The sequence below is a fragment of the Sarcophilus harrisii genome, chromosome 5 (genome assembly GCF_902635505.1).
Source record: "Sarcophilus harrisii chromosome 5, mSarHar1.11, whole genome shotgun sequence".
Taxonomy (NCBI): Eukaryota; Metazoa; Chordata; class Mammalia; order Dasyuromorphia; family Dasyuridae; genus Sarcophilus; species Sarcophilus harrisii.
Genome location: NC_045430.1, coordinates 111,373,566 through 111,393,479, shown reverse-complemented (window position 1 = coordinate 111,393,479; position 19,914 = coordinate 111,373,566). Strand labels below are relative to the sequence as shown.

The 19,914-nt window shown below is 35.5% G+C and overlaps 1 protein-coding gene across 2 annotated transcripts; it reads right to left on the bottom strand.

Annotated features, from left to right (window-relative positions):
- STRAP (serine/threonine kinase receptor associated protein) lies at positions 1-17,099 on the bottom strand. 2 transcript variants are annotated; one of them, XM_003771180.4, is made up of 10 exons: positions 16,592-17,099; positions 14,883-15,018; positions 8,517-8,598; positions 7,701-7,773; positions 6,365-6,461; positions 5,454-5,591; positions 4,407-4,543; positions 2,214-2,363; positions 1,218-1,283; positions 1-553 (listed from the first exon to the last, which is right to left on the bottom strand). In XM_003771180.4, exons 1-10 carry the CDS (start codon positions 16,701-16,703, stop codon positions 492-494), a joined length of 1,053 nt encoding a protein of 350 aa, XP_003771228.3. In that variant the 5' UTR covers positions 16,704-17,099; the 3' UTR covers positions 1-491. The 2 variants fall into 2 exon arrangements, with proteins under 2 accessions (XP_003771228.3, XP_012406149.3); XM_012550695.3 differs by having other exon boundaries at positions 1,218-1,280.
- Positions 17,100-19,914: the final 2,815 nt, after the last annotated feature.

Sequence of the window (19,914 nt, the reverse complement as noted above, 5' to 3'; positions counted from 1 at the left end):
GACCGTTGTAGAGGCATTTTATTTAGACAACTGAAAACAATTAGATGTTCAGAAGCAGTGTACAATGAAAGAGAAATCAAACCAAATACTTTATCATGTACTCCCTTCTTAACAACTAAAGCAAAAGTCTTTCTGCTTTCAGAAAAAAAAAAGTAAAATAGGCCATTACATTTTTTTTTCTCCATAATAAAGTAAAATGGCTACAAGAAATCTAATTGAAATAGGAGAAATTGGATGTTGGCTTACACATGTTCATTCAAAAAGGCAGTAGGATAGTGGACTAAATGAGCACAACTCTACCCGCCATTTTTTGATATTCTCATAGTTTTCACTTAAGAGACAACACCAAGCTAGTTCCAACAATGGAGCTATCACATTCCCCATCATTTACTGCCCATGTTTGCCTTATGTAGAGGGTAACTCTGTAAGGCATCTGCTAATTGCTGTTTTAGTCCACATGTGGCATAATATCTGTGGCAAATGCCAAGTGCTCAGGCCTTCACTTCAGGAGTTGAACTATAGATGGAATCTGAGTTTTCTGAACCAAGATCTTCTGCAATGAGAAAGAAACAACAACTTAATATCATGGTCAGAAGTTTATACAAGTCATTTTAGGAAATTAAAGTCACTTAGTATCTTAAGAATTTTATAATTCAAGAAGGGGCTTAAAAGTCATTTAGTCCATCTTGACACGCAAACTAAAAGCAAGGGATTTCATGTTTCTTGCTATTAAATTTCATATTAAGATTCAGCTCATTATTCTAGTTTGTCAAGATCTTTGTGAATCCCAATCAGTTAACATTTTAATTATTCCATCCAACTTAGCACCATCTACAAATTTGATGAGTGTTCTTTATGTCTTCATCCTAATCAATGACAAAGATGTTGAACAGAATAAGTCAAACACATTTAAGTACTTCAATAAATATTTCTGTCCAGCATAACACTTATCCTAAACCTAAGTCAGTTATAAATCCATTTAGCTAAGCTATCATCCAGTTGACAATGTTATATATTCATTTTATGCAACAAACCAATGATGTACAAGCAAAGAAAGCTGCTCCAAGACATATAAGTTTTAAGTTTGACATAAATATAAATGTTAAACCTTCAGGATTGTCTTTCTCATCATGAACTTCAATCCCATAAACTTTAGTGATGTTCAACATCCTAACTAATAAAATGTTTGATTAGATTAAAGTAAATTAAAAGGATACCTAGCTCCTCTTCTGTTGTTTCTGGAAAACTGATCTTCGGTTTTGCTAGGTCTCCACCCTCTTCTTCTGTGAAAACAAAGCCTTAAGTATTAAATAATCCTCAAATCGATTATCAGCCACTAGAATTTTTTATTATCTTTTGAACAAGAACTTTAGACAAAAATTGTGCTGTAGAAAGCTTTGTGATGAAATATTACTAAACAGAACAGATATGTAAGCTCTTACTAAAGAATCCAAAATACTATATGATGCCTCTCCCTCCCAAAATATCATTCAGGCTCAGAAAACTATTTTTGTTTTTAGTTGTTTATCAGTTGTATCCAACTCTTGGTAACCCCATTTGAGTTTTTCTTGACAAAGGTACTTTAAAATAGTTAGCATTTAGTTTTCCAGATCATTTTATAGATGAAAAACTAAGGCAAACGATTGACTAACTTGCCCAGGGTCACACAGCCACTCAATATATGAAGCCATATTTAGAGTCAGAAAAATGAATCTCTGACTCCAGATCTAGCACTTATCCCACTTCATCACCTAGCCACCCACAGACGACTGAGTAGTAATAATTCTACATCTTGACACTGGTGAGTAAATTTTTCTAATTCCAAAAGAATCTTAAGTATACCCAACATTTAATTAGAATAATTTTCGATAGTTACACTCTAATAAATATAGCACTGGTCAATTTTACATCTACACATATATGTATGCATACATCTATATATAAAAATCTAAAGATGTTTGTTTTCCAGAATAGATCCTGCAATAGAGCAATTAAAAAATTATCTCAAGTGACCAATTTTTATCCTGCTACTTTATGCCACCTTGTGGTTTATTTATAGAAAAGTTTACAAAAATAGGTTAAAACAAATGGGAAATTCACCATTCCCATTTATTTTTAAAAATAATTAAGCTGTATTATCCTATTCTAATTAACTTATTTAACTATAAAAAGATGAGGCATGTAATGCCAAAAATTACAAATAAAAATCTTACCAGGAAGCACACATTTCCAAAGGCCATATGTTTTCCCTACCACAGTCTGCCATAGTCTCAATGTCCCATCTTCAGAACCACTGGCATATAGTTCTCCATCAGCACTAAACCTCACACAGTGAATAGGACCAAAGTGCCCTTTGTAGGATTCTGGGAAAAAAAAAAAAAAAGAAACATTTGATTAGATGATTTAATAGTTAATAAATAGGCAATATTTGGTGACCTAGCGCGAAAAACCTATATATGTATACAGCAGGTGAGAGGGAGAGGAACAGTAAACTAATTTTAAAATCTACAAATATATTATAGTCCCCCCTCCCCTCCCCAAAGTTACCTCTTTTGAATACTCTCATAAAATAATTTTTGGACAAAAGTGACAGTCAGACATCTTGCTTCTAACTCTAACCAAAAAGGTAGTGCCACTCCCTCACTGGATAGTGGACATTTCCTGATAGGTAAAAATGTGGATAGCAATTAGCAGTTCCAGTTTTAGGACCTTTCCATTTCTGAGCTTTAAGATTATTATATAAGCACAAGGAAACAAATTCAAACTACAATCCAGAAAGGAAAAAAATTTTCTCATTTGAAGATTGCCAGTCCTGGGTCTCTAACAAAAATTAGGATCAGTCCTCTACTTTCTCTGCATCCAGTTAATATGAAAAAAATCTAATATATGAATCTAGTAATGTTGCCATTGCAGTCATTTGCTTAAATACCTTGTCCTTGGTTTGCTAAATTTCAAAGATCTATTTTTCTACTTCTCACCCAATGCAACAATAAGTATACAATCTATATCAATTAATATATTATTTTACAACTAAGATTCTTATTCAATTTTAATCTAGCATGCATGGTACTTTGTACACAGCAGATACTCAAATGATTGCTGAATGTATTTCTATATTCACAAAATGTTGAGCAGGCATGACAAATGCCTAGAAACTAAATATAATAAATAAATAGCAAAGTCAGTGGGGAGATTAGAAATACAGGCTCAGAACTCAGACTTACTCAGATAAATCAAAACCTTTCTATGACTTCATTTCTTAATCTATATCTTAACTATTCTAAGATAAAATGAAAAATAAAAGCAAAACCCATTTTGTAAATCCAAGAAAACAAAAATCAATGGTAAAACAACTAAATGTTATCTGTGCTATAGAATATGGAAAAAGGAAAAATGCGGATCAATTTATAATGCAAAAATGCTGAGATACTCCAGAATTAGTATAAAAAGCAAATAATTTGTATTTCTCCCCTTACTATATGTCCACCCTAATAATGAAAATACAAAAGTGTCTAAGGGAGACATGAAAGGCAATTAGCAAATGAACAAAATCAATAAGACAGAATATTGAATAAAATTCTTAAACGAAGAAAAATACAAAGTCTAGCAACACATAGTCATGACTTCTAACACTCGTTAACTTCAGTTCTCTGGAACTATGAGATTCAAAACTGAATAAATTGGCCTTCGCTAACTTTTTTTTAAAAGCATGAAATACTTAAACTTAATCTGATAGGAACCTTTGATGTGAAATCACATTCAAAGTGTTTCATTTGAGAAAATCCTATTATCTCCATTTTTAATTCATGGGCTGTCCCCAAAACAATAAACAAAATGTGTATTTTAAGAATTCCTTACTTACAAACTGATATTTATTTAAAACTTTGGGATAACAAATATCTGAATACCATAAATTAAAATACCAGAGATTAAGGATAAAAGGAGGAGCTGAGCAACCAGAGGATGTTATGATCACTCATTAATCCTCCTATACCACATTCATAGAAAAGTTCTTGGAGTCCATTTATTATTATTTTATATGCAACAAGTTTGACAAGGTAAATGGAATACTAGAAAATGATGTGTTAACAGCAAGAAATTATAATTCAATAAAATTTCAATCATGTTCTAACTATGACCCTATTTGGGTTTTTTTTTTCTTGGTAAAGATAATGTAGTAGTTTGCCATTTCCTTCTCCAGCTCCTTTTACAAATGAGAAAACCAAGGCAAATATTAAGTAATTTGCCTACGGTTATGTAGTTATTAAATGTCTTGAAGCCAGATATTAACTCAAGTCTTCCTGACTCCAGATGTAGTACTTATCTGCTATTCCACTTAACTGTCTCATATATATATATATACACATATAAAAAGGATAACTCCAACTTTTTTTTATATTACTCACCTAGCTCTTCTCCACTATTATAATCATATTTATAAAGCTTAAAATCTTCACCACCTGCAACAAGAAATTCTTTTTCTGGATGAAGAGATGCAGAATTGATGGGAGCAGGAGCTTCAAAGGATTTAATTGGCTCCAGACTAAAAAGGAGAGAAAAAAGTTTAAATACAATACAGACAAAGAAAAAATAATAAGTGCAGAACACATTTTTGTCTTATATGCAAGTTGGGTCAAACTTCCAGTCAATGTAATTGTTCTCTATTAAAAAACAAAAACAAAAAAAAGTATAATCTATACTATAGTGTAAGGTTAAAAATTTCAACTAGCATATGATAATCAATCAAAACTGTAAAACAGAAACTTGGTTCTATGGTCTAAAAGCAAAACCAAATGAAAATCTCCATAAAGTGTGACTAAACAGTTACGGCATGGATTTTTTAGGATGACTTGTAGAAGTAGCATAAAACAGTACGAATACTGAAACAACTTTGCTCTATTCAAAACTTTCAGCTGGCTAATTAGCCTTGGCCTGGCAGTGGTGCTAAGTATATGTATATTGTTTCTTTGTTAATAGAAAAATATGAGACCATTAAAGAAAAAAACAAAACATCCAAATAAATTTGCTAGTGAGATACTTGGTGTATTTAAAAAAAAAAAAAAAAGGTTATGCAAATAAAGCTAAGTTTTAATAAAACTAAGTTTTGAAAATCAAAAAGGATTTAAAGATAGAACATGTCCACAAAGAAACAATCATTCATTATTCAGAGTAACTATCTAATGGTAACTAAGTAACAGAGTACCTATCAAACAGTAACTAAGACCAATAGCTAAGAATTTAAATAGAAAACAAGAGCCAAGATTCCATAAAGAAATGTGCCTAAAGATTGCATATGGAAGCAAAAAAAAAAAAAAAAAAAAAAGCAAAATGAAACCAAGTTGCTCACTTTGAAAACATATTAATCTGAAATTTTAATTAAAAATCAAAATTCCAAGTTATCCAATTTCTTTATAGAAAAATACAAAAAAAAAAGCATCATTAATGTGACTTACCTTGCTGCACTATGAAAAGCAATAGATCTCCCATAGGTTATTACCAGAATCTCTCCTTCAGGAATATATTCCATACTGCTAACTGACATACTAAAATTTAGAGACTTTACTTCTGTCATTGTTGCTCTATCCCAGAGGCTATTAAAAAAAAAAAAGGGCGGGGGGTTGGGGGGGGAAGAGCAGGAGAGGGAAAAGGTAGGAGTAAACTCAGATAAGGTTTATAAAACTAGACCAAAGTTATCAATAAGGTACAATCACAACTCTTAGTATAACAACTATATATTTAGATCGAAACTTTAACTACATTTTAGGTTCCTTATAATACCAAATAGCCACTGTCATGCCATATAATTTATTAATCTTTTGGTAAACTGAACTAAGCTATGCTTTTGCCAAGGCAACTGTGTCCTAAACTTTTCAAATGAATAACCAAGAAACTAAAAAGTTAAACTTTTATTATTACTTAGATTCTCTCAAAAAAGTAAATAAAAACAACATTTTTCTCAAACCTAAGACACCTCCTCCAATTACTCAAGTATGATAAGTAAAAAATTCTAAACAGAAAAATTTCTTCATATATATCTTTACAATCTATATAGTACAGCTAAAGACATAAAAGTCAAGCAAAAGTACTCAATAGAAGACAGGTCTATATGAATTTAAACATAAAAGAAATCAAACCATGAAAAAAATACATAATCCTTTAAATGAGGGGGTTCTTAAATTTTTTGTCATGGACCTATAGACCCCTCTGACAGTCTGGTGAAATGTATAGACTTCATTGCTAGAATGTTTTTAATGCATAAAATAACAAAAGATTACAAAAGAAACCAACTATTTTAAGTAATTTTTTTTTTTTTTAATTGACAGACTCTAGGTTAAGAATCCCTGCCTTTTAGAAGAATACTCACCGGACAGTTTTGTCATCAGCTGAAAGAATCTGTGTATCATCCCTACACCATAAAGCCTTTTTAATACCAGAGGTGTGACCACTGATTTCCTTGGGTTCTTAAAATAAGAGGGAAGAATTATTCAGTAGGAAAAGGAATCAATATTTCTGTAAACACACATTTAGCTAGCACTATAATATATTTCTCAAAATAATTATGAAGTAACTAATGTATCATATCCTCGTGCTTAGAAAAAAGTTATGACTTCTCCAGAGTTACAATGCTAGTATTCATAATGATTATACAGTACATGATAGTAATCCTTTTCTAAATTAATCCATAGTTAATAATTCATATGTCTTTATCTTCACTATACTATATAGAACCTGTTTAGTACTACATATGTGATGACTCTATAGTGCTGGATTTGGACTCAGAAGTATTTGATTCCAAGTCATCTAAGATAATTAATAACTTTATAACTCTGAGGAATTCTACTTTATGTCTGTTTTCTCATCTGTAAAATGAAGGAGCTGTAGATATATGACCTCAAAAGTCCCCTTTGGTTCTACATTTACAATATTTTTATTTTATAAGGTTCTCAAAACATTACATAAAAAAGGTCTGAATCTACACATGTGTACATGTGTATACACATGCACACACAACAGATTAAAAAAAAAAAAAAAAAGAAGAAGAAAAAGCCAGTTCTAATGGATTTGAGTCCTGCCACAAAAGCCACAGATCCCAGGCAACTCCTTACGATTTTAAATCATAGAACAGATGTTTATTTACATTGATAAAGGAAACTTCTTTCTCAGAATTTGTCAATACCCGTGACAAATAACATGAGTTTTACGGTCTATGTTTTATTCATTTTATGGAAAGATCTGTTCGAGTTCTAAATATGTTCTAGAATTACAAGCTAGAAGGGAACACAGAGTTTAACTACCATATATTATCAGGAAACTTTTTTTGCTTATCTTACAGGAACTTAATTCCAAATTGAGGTCAAAATATGCTTCCCTGTAATTAACACAACTGGTTCTAACTTCTAGACATTGAAGCCACACAGAAAAGTGACTGTAAGCGCACGCGTGTGTGTTATTCCTCCAAGTATCTAAAGGCCACAAGACTAGCCCAATACCCCAATCATCTCTAGTTGACTCAATACATTTATTAAATAGTAATTGATAGCAAATTAATTGTTAGGCCTAGGTTAGGTTCCTCTTTTGGAAGAACACAAAAATTTCCAATTTAAAGAGACCCTTTGTTCCTGAAGGAAGAATGCATGCAATCAGACTAAATTCTTCCTTGTTTGCCATTGCTACTAAGTTTACAAGAAATGTACACTTACCTGCTTCAGACTTGTTCAAATCATATATGCGTAAGAGTTTATCCTGTCCACCTGTCAACAGATAGTTACTATCCTGGGAAAAAATATACAAGTAAAATATTAATAGATTTCAAAAAGATTCACCATGTAAGTAACACTAAGCTTAAAAAGTCAATTAGTAGTTGCGACTGACACATAAGTCTAAAGGGAATAACGTCAACAGTGCTGTTCTTTTAATCTTCCAACATTCCAGTTATGTCCCCTTTTTCTCTGCTTTTGATCCTGGCTCCCTCAACACCCTTTTGCTTTGGCCCCAAATCTCCATTTTACTTTAACTTTCAAAAACACTCGGGCACTATGATCTTGCTAGAGATTTGATATCCACAAGGGCACTGCAAGAAAAATCACTATTTTTGTTGTTGTTGTTGAGGCATTTGGGGTTAAGTGACTTGCCTAAGGTCCCACATCTAGGACTTCCTAGAACTCAGGCTCTCCCGGCTTCAGGGCTGGTGCTCTATCTACTGCACCACTTAGCTGCCCCCCAAAAAAATCACTATTAAAAAAAAAAAAGTTTTAAAAACAAATATTTAACTCATGTAATCTTAGGTTTGGTTTTGCTTGACTATAGCTGTGATAAGAGAGGGCTTCTAACTGGCAAGATTTGTGGGAATGGGTTGGAGATGAGAGGACAAGGTGTAGGATCCTGAGCAAGTCACTTAAGAGGAAAAGAAAATAGTACTTTAAAAAAAATGTCTTATATAAGACAAATCAATGATTTACTTAATCTCTAACAGTGGATATTATCTAGGTCCTTATAAAAAAAGTAAATCAACATACCTGAGTGAAATCCACACTCTTGACAATGTGTTTATGAGCCAAGGTCATCAGTTCATCTCCTGAAACAGCATCCCACACTTTGCTTTAAAAATAAATAAACAGATAAATTATATGATAGAATGAATTTGATTACTAACTACAAACTGATATGAAATGTGAAATGAAAGCAAAACAGTAAGGCATCAAGCTAATACATGATGTAAATGTTCAACACAACCACAATGGTATTTGATTAGCAACATGAATTTTTCACTGGTCTTCCAAAATACCCACAGATTCTTAATCTCAGAAATGTTTAAGAGCAAAATGAAAGATACAAAGTACATATATTTCCTAAATACATCATTACAGAATATGATTTTATTTTTTGCTTTGAACTCTGAATTCTCTGAATTTTAGGAAAAATATACACATAAGTAACATGTAAGCTCCTTCAAGGCAGGAGCTGTTTTACTTTTTTCCCTTTTGTATCTCTATGGTCTAGTAGTACCAGGCAGAGCAAGATGTTGCTAACTGGTATGTTCTAATTTTTGTACCTTAGTTCTTTCTCAATCAGAATAGGAGTTTCTTGAGGAAAGGAATTTTGTCTTGTACTTAGAATTATAATAGAAGAGCCCTTGGACGTCACCTAGCCCCCAGCTTCTTAAACTGTGGTTCATGACCTCATAAGAGGTTCTCCTAACTGAATATTTAACAAAATGCAAAAATCGATGATTCTTTATAGATTACTATTAACACCTCAAGCTAATTAATAGTGGGAAAAGAGTATAAAAGAAACTATAAGAAAGAATTATCTGACAAAAGGCAAGAAATAAATTACTGAGAGTTGTTACTTCAATTATATAAAATTTTTATCTCCTCAACTGCACTGTAAGACTAACATTTTTCTATAAGGATGTGCCTGTGTTTTGTACTTCATAAGTACTCATGATGTCTGCTGTTAATGAGGATGGATACCTAAACTAGCCTTAAAAGATTTTAATTAAATTAGAAATTAGAAAATCCCAATTCATTATCTAATAAACTTATCTCTCTTTATAAGAATGGAATGCACATGTCAAAGAATCTCATACCCTGGAATAGTGCTTTAAAAAAAAAAAATGCCTTTAAAAGGTGATATCTTTAGAAGAGCAAGAAACAGTTTACCTGACAGGTCTGTGGAGAAGGGAAGAAGCTATGACCCAACAAGACAGAGAACATTATAAAAATGCAAAATGAATAATTTTGATTATATCAAAGTTAAAAGATTTTGCATAAACAAAATCAATGCAACCAAGATAAGAAGGAAAGCAGAAAGCTAGAGGAAATTTTCTATGGTATGTGTCATTGATAAAGACCTCATTTCTCAAAAAATACAAGCCATTCCCCAATTGATAAAACGGTCAAAAGATATGAACAAGCAGTTTTCAGAAGAAGAAATCAGAGCTATCTATAGTCATATTAAAAAAAAAAACTGCATTAAATTACTATTGATGAGAGAATGCACATTTAAACAACTCTAAAGGTACCACACTTCACACCTATTAGAACTGACAAATAAGACCAAAAAGGAAGATGATAGATATTGGAGAAGATGTGGGAAAAGTGGAAAACTAAGATTTACAAAAATATTTATAGCAATTCTTTTGTGGTAGCAAAGAATTAGAAATTGAGGAGATAGATGCCCATTATTGGGAAATGGCTGAACAAGTTCAGGTACATGAACATAATGGAATGCTATTGTTCTATTAAGAAATGATGAGCAGGCAGTTTTCAGAAAAAAACTGGAAAATCTTACATGAACTGACACTGAATGAAGTCAGCAAAACCAGGAAAACACTATACACAATAACAGCAACACTGTGATGACTGACTACGACTTATCGCTTCTCCAAAATAAAATGATCCAAGATAATTCCAAAAGAATCATGATGGAAAATGCTATCTACATCCAGAGAAAGAACTGAGGGAATCTGAAGACAGATTGAAACATACTACCCTCACTTTTTTTTTTTCATGGCTTTTCCCTTTTGTTCTGTTTCTTCTTTTACAACAAGACTAATGTGAAAATGTTTTACATGACTGCGCATGTATAACCTATATCACCAGATTACTTTCCTCAAGGGAAGAAAAATTATTTGGAACTCAAAATCTTATTTGAAAAAATGAAAATTGTCTTTATATGTAGCTGAAAATAAAACACTACAATGAAAAAAAAAAGCTTTAAAGCAGTGGCATCAAAAAGAAATAGCCTCTAAATGCTATATAAGAATCCTCTACTACCTACAGATCCCTACTCCTAATTTTGACTTAGAAAACCACCTATTAATATTATCCGCATTCTATTTTATTTTGTTAAATATTTCCCAATTACAGTTTAACTTGGTCTGGGCTGCACTCAGGATGCATGTTTAACCTTTACCTTAAAGCATAGTTCCTTGCATGTAATAAACACTTAAATGCTGAATTGAAGAGATCTAAAATATAAGACTGCTGTATTTTGTAAAAGCCTTAAAGTCTATTAAGAAAAAGATTCATTCATTCAAAACAAAAGTATTTTGCTAAATACTGAGCCAGATACTGGGAGAAATACAAATAAGAAACAGGCTCTATCCTTAAAACTTTCTATTAGGAAAACATGAGAAGAATTATAGGATTGTTTATTTAGAAGGGAAGGAAGAGACCTTGGAGGATATCTAGTCCAATCTTCTAATTTTAAGAAAGAAATAGAAAAGAGAAATAAGGTCTAGAGATCTGCTTTGCTTAAAGTCATACAAGCTATAAGTGGAAGATCGACAAAAACTCAAGATAGCAGGTTCTAAATTTAGTAGTCTTTCCACTGGGATTGTAAATGATTTCATCCAAAATAACTTCATTAAAAAAAAAAAAGATCTTAAATATGGCTCAGACATTACAACTTGGTATAAGAAATTATTATTTTAAAAATGTTCTATCTTCTAACAAACTAATTTGAGAAGGGTGACAACTACAACATGCATTCCAACAGATAAAATTTACAAATGAAACAAGTGGCATACATTGTAGTGATCTTATATATTCAAGGAGAACACTACTAGCCTTTGGCATTACCCCTCATCTTTTCTAAATTTTCATGACAATACTCTCTCCTAGTTCTCCTTCTGACTGAATACTCCTAATCCCCTTTGGGAAAGCTATGTCCAGGTCAAGCCTGGATCTTTTCATTCCTGGAAAGAGATCAGTATATAACTATTATCTCACTTAGGGATCAACAGCTTCCACAGATTGAACTATCACATATGTGCTAAAGATTTTTAGATAAACTTATCCTATCAGATAGACATCTTGAAGGAGATGTTCTATAGACATATTAAATTCAACAAAATAATATCCAATACTAAATTAATTAGCTCTCCATTCCAGTTTTTAGAATGATCTACCTCAAACATGTCTCATCATATTTTACACATTCATACCCACATCCCATCCAATACTCAAGAGTAGAATCTGTCTTTTTACTTTTCATTTTAACCCTAGAACTTAGAACAGTGCCTGGCACATTGTGAGTGGTCAGAAAATGCCTGGTAACTGAAATGACAACCAGATTTAGCTGAAATTTGGCTCAACTTGAGGATGTTTTAACTCTGTCTTAAAAAATTGGCTTGCTGAAAGAAACTATCACCTTTTGGTGATGAACATAGTAAAAATGGGAGACCTTGATTAATTTCCTTTAAAAGTTGCCATGCCAACATTAATTGCAACAAGCAAATCAATCTGATTCCTCAAGAGTTAAATGAGCTTGAATTTATTTTCTCCCCCAAAATCCACACCCAATTGCTGACCTTGGAAAAAATAGTCCAACTTTGAGAATCAGATAAACTTAGTGGCACAGCAGACTATATTGGACTATTCTCTTTATTCTGTTTTACATAAGATTTCCTGAAATATACACCTCTAGCTTCCAAACTTGGCTCAAGTGTCTCACAGGTCCTAAATACTGTAGCTGGGATCAGGACAAAACTCAAAAGGTGAACAAGAATAAGTAACTCAACAAAAGTGCACCAAATGCTACAAGAATAAAACATTTTTCTTACTAAATTCCACTTAATTTCTGAGTCAAAGTGATTTTCACACACATTTCAAAATATACATATTAATTGTACCACTTTAGATGAAAAAGAAAAACAAGATAAGATGATAATCCAAAAAAGGAAATATTCTGACTCTCAAAGCAGAAACCTAAACAAGGATAACAATTCACCACCAATTAACATTTTTAGTATCTTTTGTTCACATGGGCCCTGTATTCTTCTTTCACAGTTCCACTTCAAATTTAATCCCATACTAACACTGATTTCTTACAGTACACCTCTCATGAGCTAATATAAAATCAAAGTTATACACCAAAAAATTTCTATGGATTGTATAGCTGAAATGGATTTCCTACCCAACTTCATAGAAAAACTTTTATGTCTTGCTTGATCTGAACCTGACTTGCAGCAGGCAGGGATATCAAACATGCAGAGGTAGATTAATAAAACTGTTAAGACAACTAGTAGCACAAGTTGTTCTCAAACTTTTGTCCAAAGATCTTTGCCAGTCAGCAACAAAATGTCAATGCCCCTATTTCCATTTCTGGCATTAACAAATGTAATTATTTGTTTAAAAAACAATACTTTGTTGGTCATACATATTTAGGTTACTAAAAATATAACCAAAATGAGCTCATCTACCAAAGCTGGATATAAAATAAATTGTTTTCCTAATTCCTTTATAAAACCAAAGTATCACGGCCATTGAGAAGAAGATCCAGTAAGGATCATATACATAATAGAATCAAGATAGTATAGTAAGAGTGAAGCCAAAAGAGGAGGAAATATTAAAATTCAAGAGGGATTACCTGTATCAAATAACAGAGAATCAATATAGGTAAAATAGGGGGTTAATAAAACCTGGATTCGGATACTATATCTGACATTTATTAGATGTATAAGTCTCAATCCCCTCTGCTAAATGAGAATAGTGACACTTTAACAAAGATGTTATGCAACTCTAATGACAATATGTATAGCACTGTCAATTATTACTATAAAATTAAGGATTTCAAATTACACAAATGTAATCAGTTCCTTATTTCAGTATGTGTATATGCATGTATATGTGTGTGTATCTATATATCACCTCGACTACATTAGAGGCAGTATATCTGTCATTGGGTGTGGTGGCCTTCCTGTGAGGAAGATTTAGGTTCAAATCCTGTCTCTGACAACAACTATGATACTGGATACCTAACTTCAGTGTCAAGCAATGTCTGACATCTACCAAGTTAGACTACAAAGTTTATTAGTTAAAAATTCTTTATACCAAATTAAATAGTACTAAACTCTCAGCCTGTCTTCTTCAAAATGAAGAGTAGCAACAATGCACACCTGTGTTTGGTACGCACAGTCTCTATCCTCAGTTTCCCAGTACCTTCTCATGACCTCAAGTGGACTACTGTGATAATCTCTTAATTGGTCTCTTTGCCCTTTGGTCGCTATCTTCCTCACTACAGCTATCAAATGGATTCAGTGACCTAATCAAATTACTGCCCTATTCAAAAATCTTCCATGACTCCTTGTTGTCTTTAGGATAAAATATGAACTCCCCAGATGAAATTTAGAACCTTTTACCTTTCCAAACTTATTTCCCATTACAGTCCTTCTTACATACTCCTTTCTGATTAAATTAACTCATCAGTCAATATCTGTGCATACTATTCTATCTCCCACTGATCCTGAGGGAGATTTTGCCCACATGCTCTCCTCTGATGTCTGAATGATATTCCTTCACTCTTGGAATCTCTTACCTTTATGTTAAATATAACTCAGGTTCTACTTCCTCCATAAATCCTTTTCTTCTGCCTGGCACCTTCCACCTCCCAAATCACAAACACTTTTTATCTCTTGAAATTACTTTTATTTTTATTTATGTACACGTTTTAATATGCCAATAAAATGTAAACTCCTTGAAAATAGGGATATTTATTTTGTCTATCCAGAGAGTAGGCATTAAATGTTTCTTGCACTGATTTAAATTTATCTGTGTTCATATTTTACTTATTTAGTAAAACTTCAGATAATTGTAGGCAGGTACTTTTCCATATTTGTCTTTTACACTCTAAACATTGATATTTCATTTACACTATAAGAAATGTTGCTACTCTAAACAGTGAAAGCCAGATCCAATCACTTTTCTTACAATTTTTAAAAACAATAAATTCTACAATTGCATGCCATGCCTTGAACACGAGAGGATTCAATGATTATTTACTGAATGATTAACAAGTATGGCTTGTTGATGTTTCTAGATATTTCACAATATAATTCACAAGTAGACAGGTAAGAGAGAAAACATGCCTTTACTTACGCTGTAAAATCTGCAGCTGCTGTAGCTGCTTTTGTAGCATCTTTATTCAAAGTAGCACCCCATACAGCACCTTTATGACCCAAAAATGTTCCAATCCAGTCTCCTGTATCTCCTTGGCGTAGCATAGGTTTACCATCTAAGTAAGTTTTTTAAAAAGAGATTAATAAGTTTCAGGTACATTCCTAAAAATTCAGAAGACATAAGTTTTCAAATACTCAACTCTTCTGAATTACAGCTATAAACATTTTTTGTTTGTTTGTTTCAACATGTGATTTCATTGGTATAATGAATTCCCAGAGAGGAAACAATTGTCCTGCAACTTAATTTTAGAGCTATGTAAGGAACGGAGAAGTTAAGTAAATCTGGGAAAGTCACTTCAGTCTCTCAGGGCAACCTTATAAGACAAAGAAGCTAGCAAATCTACACTGATAAAGTTCTTCATCAGAGAGGGCTTCTCAGAGAACTGGTCTCATAAGAAAAAAAAATGGAACTGTGGAAATAATTTACCAATCTCACAATTAAACACAAGAGCTAAGTAAGTCATATGAAAAACTTAATTTATTACACACTAATTCAAATGTAAAATCTAAGTTAAAATTAAAACATAGCAAACAACCAAGTCACAATGTATTTCATTTATATATGGACCTAGAATATTTTAAAACAAATGATTATAAAATGAATTATCAACCAAAAAAAACCTTGAAAAATTGGAAAACAGCTGAAAAAAAGTTTTGACAATTAAAAAATGTTCAAGCAAAAATTTTCAATTATACTTAAAACAAAATTAAAAATAGAATTTCCAGAAGCTTCATGATCTATGTTTTATATTGGAGTGACTATATGTCTTCTTCTAATTTCTCCTACTGATGTGGAGATAAGTAACCCTTCATATTCTAGGACTATTACAACAGAAATGGCATGAATCCATCTACACTAGATCTAACTTGGCCTTTATCAGGCCATCACCACACTTAAGAGACCAACTTGGCCATACTAGGTGGTGAATTTTTTGGAACACACTCCCAAGGCATGGAATGGCTCATTATTACTGTGATGAAGAGACCATTTCCTTCATGATAAAATTATGATTCTTTGGAAATACTAAATATATCAGCCTAAGTTTGAGCATATACATAAATACGAAAATTCAGTAAATGGATGGCGTGATTCTATGTTTTGGACTTCCCGAGTTGTGTGTGATGCCGTTTCCTTAACAGTTTGAGAATGCACTAAAACAGGAAAAAATGAAAGGAGGGCTTTGATTTTTGAGAAGAGTATGTAAAGTTTAGCCAAAGACTACACTTTGCAATCTTTATGCGAGGACGATGATAAGAAATCATATTGTAAACTTATTCTCAACTAACTTGACTAGAAAGTTGGGAAAGTTTGCCTTGCCGAGTCTTAGCCATGTGCCCTCCGTTCCCCGTCTGGAGGCACAGACCCCGCTCTCCAGGGCCTCCCAGGAAGGGTCCAGCACCACTTCCCCTCCCCCAAGCCTCGAAAGCTATTTCCAGCCTTTCCAAGCCCGAGCATCTGCACCACGGGGCGGCTGGGCCCGCCTCCCAAGATGGGGCCCCGGCTAACCCGGGGTCCTCCGGAAGCGAGCAAAGGGACGGGGCGGCCCGGGGCCTCCAGAGCCGAAGTTAGGCGAATACGGCCTGTCTCCTTCCCAGGAGCGCCAAGCCCGGGCCTGGAACGTCGCTCACCTTTGCAGGCGCTGATTAGGAAATAGCCGTAGGGGGTGATGCCGCTGAAGGCCAGATCCACCACAGGCCGCGTGTGCCCGGAGCAGGTAAGCGGAGTCTGCCTCATCGCCATGGCGGCGGGGGCGGGGGGTGGCGGCTCCTCCTCAGCGGGTGGCTGCAGGGAGGCGCCGTGGGGTCGCTGATGTCCTCCGGAGGCTGCTCCCGCGGGGCGGCCGAAGCGCCGGCCGCTCCAGGAAGGCCCTGGTCCCGACACCCGGGCTGGGCGGAGGGGAAGGGCAGGAAGCTGGCTAGGCAGCGCTGAAATGGGGAGCGGCCTCCGGTGGATGGGGGTGGGGGGGTCAGCGCGAAGTGGGCTCCAGCCGCCGAGGGAGGGAGAGGAGAAGGAGGAGGAGGAGGAGGAGGAGGAAGGGAGGGAGGGAGGGAGGGAGAAGAGGAGAGGGGAGCGCCGAGCCGGGCGCCGCCAGCACCGTCCACTCCGGCGCTGACAGGAAGTGACGGCGGCGGATGACGTGAGAGCGGTCGCTGGAAATGACGAAGTGGAAAGGGCGTGGCCTTGGCTCCGCCCAAAGCGCCCTCGCTTTCGGCCTTGCCTCTGGCCGCAACCCCCGGGCCCTCCCTCTCGCTACCTTCCGGAGAGAATGAAAGCGTGTGGAGAGGAGCACGCCGGGCCGTTTGTCTCGAGACTGGGGGAAGGAGTCTCTTGCCGCGCCCGTTTGGGGTCAAGGCCAGGCTGGGGCCCTGCTGCCTTTCACAGTTGCGCTCTCCGTGTAATCTGCCGAGTGGGACCCACGTGTACCCCACGGACAGAAGTCGCACCTGTTCCCTCCCGGTCCTAACGCCTGGCTGAGCCCCTTTCTTATATTTTTCAGTACATACAATAGTGCAAAAGCTACAGCAAAGTGGGCGGAGTCATTTCTAAGATTCTAAATCTTCTTAAGGTTCTAGGTCTAGAACGAAAAGGGGACTTAACATTCACAGGATCCTAATTTTAGAGGCAAAAAGGACTTGACGGGCCAAGAAAACATTCAGTTTTTCTCATGTGCCGCGAGCTCTGTTGAGGACCCAAGGACAAAAATGATCCAGCCCCTTTCTTCACGGTTCTTTCCTAAACTAGATTATCTTCTCGGACTCCCTGGTTTTAAAAAGGAGGAAACCGAAGCACAGATTGATATGTTCAGTCCTGTCTAATCTCTTCACGATCTTATTTGGAGTTTTCTTAGGAGTTATTTTGCCGTTTCCTCCATAAACAAGATGAAGTCATTTCCCCAAGGTCACGCAATTAGCAAATGAGGTCAAATTAGCAGTAGCAGCACAGCCAGAGTAAACCGGATGCAGCCCGCTTTTCTTGCTTTTAACTACTTCCAAACGTTTTATACCATCGTTCACTGTTGGAATCTTTACTAAAGTGTTAAGACACTGGAGTTAATTTACTCTTAGAAAGAATTATTTTGGGCCAGAACCTGAAACAAGATACCAAGTGGAACTGATTGAACAATGCTTGTGTTCACACCTTTAGAGAGCTCATAAGTATCTAAGTACTCAATGGAGTTCACTCGAAAATTCAGGGCTGGCTTAGTCTGAATTCACACCTCCCTCAGGACCAGAGAGCACTCTGGGAGATAACCCAGAATCCCTCTCCCTCCAGAAGGCGGAGTTAACCTTTGGGAGATCACATAAATGAAGGAAGCTCTTGGAGTGAAGGAGGAATTTCTCTGGAACATCAACAGGGCTCTGAGGCAGAACACTCTGGAAGAAAAGATTACTCGCCACAGACTGGAGATTGAGAAGCCATGAGACGGAGTTGAGCTGGAGGCTGAAGAAAGCACAGGCAAGAGCCAAGGACAAAGCTACAAGATCTCTTGGAGCCGGGCTGATTTATAAGGAGAAATAAACGTTTGCATTTTTACCAGCTCTACGATTTTGGAATAATTATTTATTGCAACTGAGACTAAGGCTGCCTCTGGAAAACCTTCACAATTCACCTCTCCAAGAATGCAATGGAGATGGGATGTCATCTCTGTCGTTCCTCCCTCAGTGAGACAGATTGCAACTCAGCCCAACCTGCCCAACCTGAAAGGCTCTGCAGGTTTGCCTTTAAATCTCCCATTACTGGTCCACTGCCCAACCTATCAGAGATAAGTTTCATGGCGCTGTGTGCACACTAATGTTGCATGCCAGTTGTTTATTGGTTATAGCACACTTTTAAAAAAGTGAATGGCCCGTTTTTTTTTTTTTTTATCCACAAATTTCTAAGATAAATAGATATCTAAAAAGCATTTATTAAGTAATTGCTAGGTGATAAGTACTCATTGAAATGTTGGGGATATAAATAGAACAACAAAGACCATCCTTGTGCTCAAGAAACTTAGACCATCCTTGTGCTCAAGAAACTTAGATTCTAATAGTGGAAAGTACATACATAAGATAAAAGAAGGAAGTTATAGTCCAGAAAGTCACATATTTCTATCATAGGGACCCCATTTTATCATCACATGTTTTCTACTTTCTATTCCATCCTGGGGCAACTTATCATGGAATGGTGAAATAGACTTAAAAAAATTTATTTTCAGGCGCATTTCTTCCCTTATTCATTGAGAAAGCAAGAAATATAATACTTGTTATACATATAAAGTCATGCAAAATATATTTCTGCATTAACCTGTGAAGGTTTTTTGGAGGCAGCCTTGAGTTTCGGTTACAGTCAATTATTACTCCAAAATGCAGCCAGCTGGTAAAAATGCAAACGTTTATTTCTCCTTCCAAATTAGCCTGGTTAGTTGAGGCCTAACTCTCTAAATTCTACTTTAATTCTTTTAATTTTATTGTGTCCTTCAATATACCTGGTTAGCTCAGGCCTATCTCTCTGCTTGGTTCCAAGAGCTCTTGCAGCTTTGTCCTTGGCTTCTGCCTCTGCTTTCTTCAGCCTCCGGCCAGCACCAAGGTAGATGATACGATGAATCTCTCTTGCCTACAAGATAGGGCTTGTAGGCTTTCTTCCAGAGTGTCTGTCTCCAACCCCAATCAATGTTCACAAGAAAACTCTCCAAGAAACTCCCTCAAGTAACTAACTCAAGTCAGTCCCACAATAAGAACTAAGCTCAAGCTTCAAAGGCTCCCTATATATGTGATCTCCCAAAGGTTAACTCCGCCTTCTGGAGGGAGAGGGATTCTGGGTTATCTCCCAGAGTGCTCTCTGGCCCTAAGGGAGGTGTGAATTCAGACTAAGCCCTACTAAACCCTGCATCGTCCCAAACGTGTAACTCCATTGAGTACTTAGATACTTATGAGCTCTCTAGAGGTGTGAACACAAGCATTGTTTCTAT